The following is a 5,860-nucleotide window of genomic DNA, read 5'->3' as shown; positions in this document are numbered from 1 at the left end:
AATTAATATAATTAATTAAAGTTTATTAAAATTAATTAATATCATTAATTATAATTAATTTGTAATTAATTATAATTAATTAATATTAATTAAATTTTAATAAATTATAATTAATCGAAATTAATTAATAATAATTAATTTTCTAAATTATAATTAATTAAGTTAATTTTATTATTTAAATTTAATTCTAATTAAAATAATTATAATTAATTAAATTAATTATAATAATTTAATTAGAACTAAATATAATTAATTATAATAATTATAATTAATTAAAAATAATAACAGTAATTAATCAAAATTAATTAAAATAATTATAATTAAAATTAATCTTATTAAAAACTAAATAATTCCTCTCTCCCTCTACCTCTCTGTTCGGCGGAGTTACGGGATTTGGCCGGAGGAGCGTGCCGCGGGGAGAAAGTTACCTTTACTGTCAGCGAGCTCTCGATCGTGGCTTTCGATCAGAATGCCCTAACTTCCGATCCAACTTCACTGCACTCGAGCTCCTGTAGTTGCTTCCGATCAAAAACTGTAACTTCCGATCCAACTGGAAGGTCGTCAAAGGAGCAGAGTCGGACAGCCAAGAGGGAGTCGACGGAGCGATCGGAAGGGAGGAGGCGGAGAAGCGACGCAAGGGAGAAAGTTATCTTCACTGCAAGCGAGCTCCCGTTTATGCTTCCGATCAAAATTCGGTAACTTCCGATCCAACAGGGAAAGGAAAGTCGTCGAAGGAGCAGTCGAACTTCCTCGAAGGAGCCGAAGAAGCGACGCCAAAGGGAGAAAGTTCCTTCAGAGCAAGCGAGCACCTGTTCTTACTTCCGATCAAAATGACGTAACTTCCGACCCGTTAGGAAGGGAATGTCGTCAGAAGAGCAAAGTCGAACAGCGTCGAGAGAGAGCGGGAGAAGCGGCAAAGGCAGAAAGTTATCTTCACAGCGAGTGAGCACCGGTTCTCGCCTCCAATCAAAATGCTGTTACTTCCGATCTGCAGGAAGGGAAAGTCGCTGGAGAAGCGAAGTCGAACAGCGTCGAGAGAGAGCGATTGCGAGAGTCCAAGTGGGAGAGATCGTGCGAGAGCGTGAAGGAAGAGAGTAGAAGTCGAATCAGAGAGCGGGCAATCTCGTTTCTTCGACACTTAATGCGATAGAGAGGTGAACGTGGAAGAAATGACGCGGACATGTCGGCGACGTGCTGAATTCGGCGCCGGACAGGTACGTGGATTTTAATTTTTTTTTGTTTTCTCTTTTTTTTTATACAGCAGGTCAACATGTGTTTGCTTGGTGGTCTCATTCAACCTAAATATTTGGTGTGATTTGAGTTTTGTGTTATTTTCTTGTACTTCTCTAAGAATTTTGACTCATTTAACATCCTCCACATTCCCAAATTCATCAACACTCTCATCTACTTCATCTCCATAATCTAATCCTCACAACTCCACTTCTCAATTTTGGAGCCGTTCCAAATCTTGCTTTACCAACTACTCTCTATAGACCCGATCACCCCTCATCTCCTTCCACCAAACTCTAGATCACAACTTTACATCACCATCATCACATAGACATTCCATCCAAAGGCCACTCCACCCCCTCACCCTCTACACAAACTCACAAACCATAGGAAAACTCTCATATCTTCACTCTTCCATTCACCCTAAAATTCATAAAAGCACCCATCTTCCAACCTCCACACCCAAGGCCAATCCTCAATAACCATTTTTTCGCTCACATTCTCACCTCTTTGAATGCAGGCATATTATCCGGTCTATTAAGAATCTCTGGATTTAAACCTTATTAGATATGTTTAAAATAGGAAAGTTATTATGTTTATACAGTTGAAAATACTATCCCTATTTTGGTGTAGAATGGTTTCTTTGTTTTCTTCCTTTATTAGTCAGTATATTGTCTCAAGTCAAATGATTTAAACATAAAGCATATTCTTAGTGGCCTGGTAATCAGATCAAGCGTTCAAAAAGGGGCATGTCACAAATTCAGTCTAAAAACCACTTGTCCGGTCTAATGAGAGAGTAGCCAATCCATCAAAAAAATGGACTGAAAAACTAACGCGGTTTGACTCGAACTTGAAGATGCTTGACACAAACTTACTAACTGAATGATTATCGACAACAAAATTCAATAAAAAATGCTACTTTAAGAATTTTTCTAGATGTGCTAGTAACCATTCTTTTACAAACATTACCTTGGAGAACAAGTGATATGATGGGCGAGGAATACGTGCAAGATCATTGGCACGATCAACTGCAAGAAGCCCAAATTTGGGACCGTATCCATCAGCCCACTCCCAATTATCTGATGTTGTCCAGAACAAGTAACCAAGAACTGGTACGCCCTAAAAATCAAAATGAATCCCACAGCATTAGTGTATGCAACAAGCTACAAGTCAAAATACAAGGTGAAGTGTAAAAACCGTTATCATGGCAGCATAAACAGCTAATAAATGTTCCAGCAGGTATGGGCGTCGAATCAAGTCAGTTTTGTCAGAAATTCCATTCTCAGTAATGATAAAAGGCACATTCATGTGCTTGTATCTATCATGGAACATATGTAAGACTCTAAACAAACCATCAGGATAAACAGCACGGCCAGATTCACTATATTCTTCATTGTCCACCAGCTTCAAGCCAGGTCCAGTAATAACTTCCTGATCATAAAAAACCAGTCCAACTTAACCGTTATTGAAATCTTTTAAGTACAATGAGTTTTACGGAAGAGCTAACCTGCCCATAATAGTTTATTCCTAGAAAATCTAGCTTATCACATATGGTGTCTACATAGGGGAAAAGCGTTAATGAATTAGCCAGCGTAACAGCAGCAACATCAAAAAGGCCATATGGACGAGTAAAGGAGACGTGATGTGCAATCCCCACCATCGTTTTTCCACCATTCTTGCTGTTAGGACCAAAAAAAAGTACATTAGCCATATTGAGTGATAAATTTACCATAATCAGGAATTAATAAATATATTGGAGACAAGGGAATGGTGATATTTTCATAACCTACAAGGCATTTAGACGTGGTAATTTTAGATTGGTATAAGATAGAAACAAAGACTAAGGAACTGACCTCTCTTTAAGGATATAATCATAGGCCAATGAATGTGCAACAGCCATACAGTGCAAGGCTTGACTAAATACCCCAGATGGTAAAGTGGAGGTCGCTACCTCAATCATATCAGGATTTCCTCCCGGCCAAGCACCCGCACAGTACGTTAACATACAGAATACATGAGGCTCATTAAACGTTACCCAGTAGTCTACCAGATCTGATACACGACCAACTATTAGCCTGCATTCAGAGCATTAAAATAACTACAGTGAATACTAGGATGAAATTAATACTTATGAACACCTTAGATCATAATTTACAAGGATTCTAGTTTCTCATAATCCCTTTTTTTATAGAAATATAATATTATAACAAGTTAATAAAATGAGTACCCAAGCGGCAATTATAAAAAATTGCCAGAATAAATATAAAAACAAAAAAGATAATTAAGAATAAAGACAATTATGTCAAAAGTAAGAAATATTCATCTAATAGATGTGAAGATCCATGGTAAGCTCTCATTTGTGGCTTTGAATATTGTAGAGTGACCCTAAATTGTTTTTCTTATTTATGCCTCCGAATAATAAGATTTGAAACCTCCTATTCACTTGGGATTCATTACTTAGTAGAATATCATTTGAATCAAAAAGCTACTAAGACTCAGTGGCATCAACATACTCTCAATAGTAATGGGATCAAGGGCTATCTTCTCTAGAGGATCTATGACAAAGATTTTAGATGCAAAAGAAATCATGTTTTTTTTTTAGAACTTGTTTCAGTTATGAGAGTTACTAAAGTCTTTAATCCCACAATACCATCAAGAGTTTGTTCCAAATTAGATGTACATGCAAAACCTCCAAATTCAGTGTCCAATCAACCAGTTCTGACCCGATTTAAAAAAGGTAATTGCTTGAATCTTTGTATTTTGAACTCTTTTATATATGCTTGGGAATGATATATGTATATGAAAAAGGTTTGCATGTGTTCTAGAGTAAGGTTCAAGGGTTTGAATGCACATTGGTGAAATATATAATTTTTCCATGGAGCGCCAGGCACTATTTTCTAGTGTCATGGCACTGCAATCTCGAGAATTTGGGGAAATGAAACTAGCGCTGCAATGTCATATGTTCTGGCACCACGGAGCTGGGTCATTTTCTGCACTTAAATATATTAAATTACACTGTTCCATTATATTTGCTTATTTTGGCAATTAAAGAAAACGGGGGATTTTGGGGAGGAAAGAAAGGGATTTGGGATGCTTCAGATCTTTTTTAACAGTTAGACCAGTTCTAAAACTTATCCGGATCAAGGTAGGTCATACTATGACTATTAGTAAAAATGGGTATTCGGGTCAGATTCCGGTCGAACCCATAATTGACTCAGGTCTAATTCAGTTGACCCGAATCCAACACAGTTTTGTAAACGGGTCAAAAATTCAGACCCGGACCCGACCCACCATATTATTGGGTTGACCCAACCCAACCTGCTAACCCAGAATATAGCAGGTGAGGAAGCAAGCATGGGTGCGGGTGCCGTACTTAGCAGGGTCTGGGTGCACGCACAGGAGTTGACGGGGACACAGGCATTGTGCAGGCATAGGTCCAGGTGCGAACACGAGCGCGTGTTGATTTTGAGTTTCCGGGTCAACTTGAACCCAACCAGATTTTAGAAATAGGTTAGAAAACGAATCTCTAACCCATAATTTTTCGGTTCGGGTTCAGGTCGGGTCAAGTATTGACACCCTTAATGCTTATCTTAGTTTTCAAAAATATGAATTTTTTTAAATTTTCTGATTAAATTTATATTTCCGTTACCGAAAAATGAGAATAACTTTCCACCGGAAAAACTTTTACTGCTTAATTTTTTATATGTTATAGAGAGTGAGATTCTGAATATTTTGAATATGTTCTAAGAATTTTACACCGAGGGTTCTGAAATATATGTGATTTTTATTGAATAAAAAATAATCTAGACTCTGAAAAATAATATTGTAGGACAATTAAAGTCTTAAAACAATGCTTTGCAAGATCTCTAATAATTTGGTTATTTTCTGAAAAATTGTATTTTTGCTTAGTAGAGTTTATTGTTGCCTACCATTAGGATATTTTGGCAAACTCTGAAATGAGTTTATTTACGCATTAATCACTGCAATGCATTGATATATGTGCCTAATTGATTAAAATGGATTATGTGGAGATTTGAAAGGGGTGGAAGAAGTTTTATTTTGGTAATATATGTACATTCTGCTTCAGAGTTAATGAACTTTGTTTGTTACTTAGAGATGTTGAACTTTGTCTGATACTCAAAGTTGTTGAACTCTATTTGTTACTCAGAGATACTAAAATCTATCTATTACTCGGAGTTGTTAAACTTTGTCTGTTGGGAACGATATATGACATGCTTGTGTATTTTGCCTAAAGTTCTGATAACTGCATTTATTTTTTTCTCAGTTCCGATTTTAATATTCAGCGTATGTTTAATAAAAGAAATATTTAAAAATTTAGATCGATATTTATAGTCTGTTGAGTTGTTTTAGCTTACTGTTATTTAGCATTCTGTTTTCAGGGTCTAAGAAAGGGAATGATCCCATTGAGTAGTAGTTTCATGAATTTGATCTAAGTCTATAAATATTTTTTTATATCAGCACAGTCATTGCTAGTTTTATTACTTTGTTGTATAGCTTTTGTTTATAGTTATGCTCTGTGATTGTATATATCATTTTGATAACAAAGGAAAAACAAATCTTCTGGATGAGTTTATTTTCAGTCCTTTGGATGTTTTAGTAGCTCTGTAAT

General features: G+C 36.1%; 1 protein-coding gene across 1 annotated transcript; it reads right to left on the bottom strand.

The window, feature by feature from the left end:
- Positions 1-464: 464 nt before the first annotated feature.
- Positions 465-4,662, bottom strand: LOC110112370 (beta-glucosidase-like SFR2, chloroplastic). Its single transcript, XM_028692445.1, has 7 exons — positions 4,557-4,662; positions 3,084-3,321; positions 2,738-2,909; positions 2,428-2,661; positions 2,200-2,349; positions 982-1,129; positions 465-655 (listed from the first exon to the last, which is right to left on the bottom strand). The coding sequence occupies exons 1-7, from the start codon at positions 4,660-4,662 to the stop codon at positions 465-467; spliced, it is 1,239 nt and encodes a 412-aa protein (XP_028548278.1).
- Positions 4,663-5,860: the final 1,198 nt, after the last annotated feature.

The sequence above is a fragment of the Dendrobium catenatum genome, unplaced genomic scaffold (assembly GCF_001605985.2).
Source record: "Dendrobium catenatum unplaced genomic scaffold, ASM160598v2 original_scaffold_208107, whole genome shotgun sequence".
NCBI lineage: Eukaryota > Viridiplantae > Streptophyta > Magnoliopsida > Asparagales > Orchidaceae > Dendrobium > Dendrobium catenatum.
The sequence above is the reverse complement of the archived record's forward strand: the minus strand, read 5'-3'. Positions and strand labels throughout refer to the sequence as shown.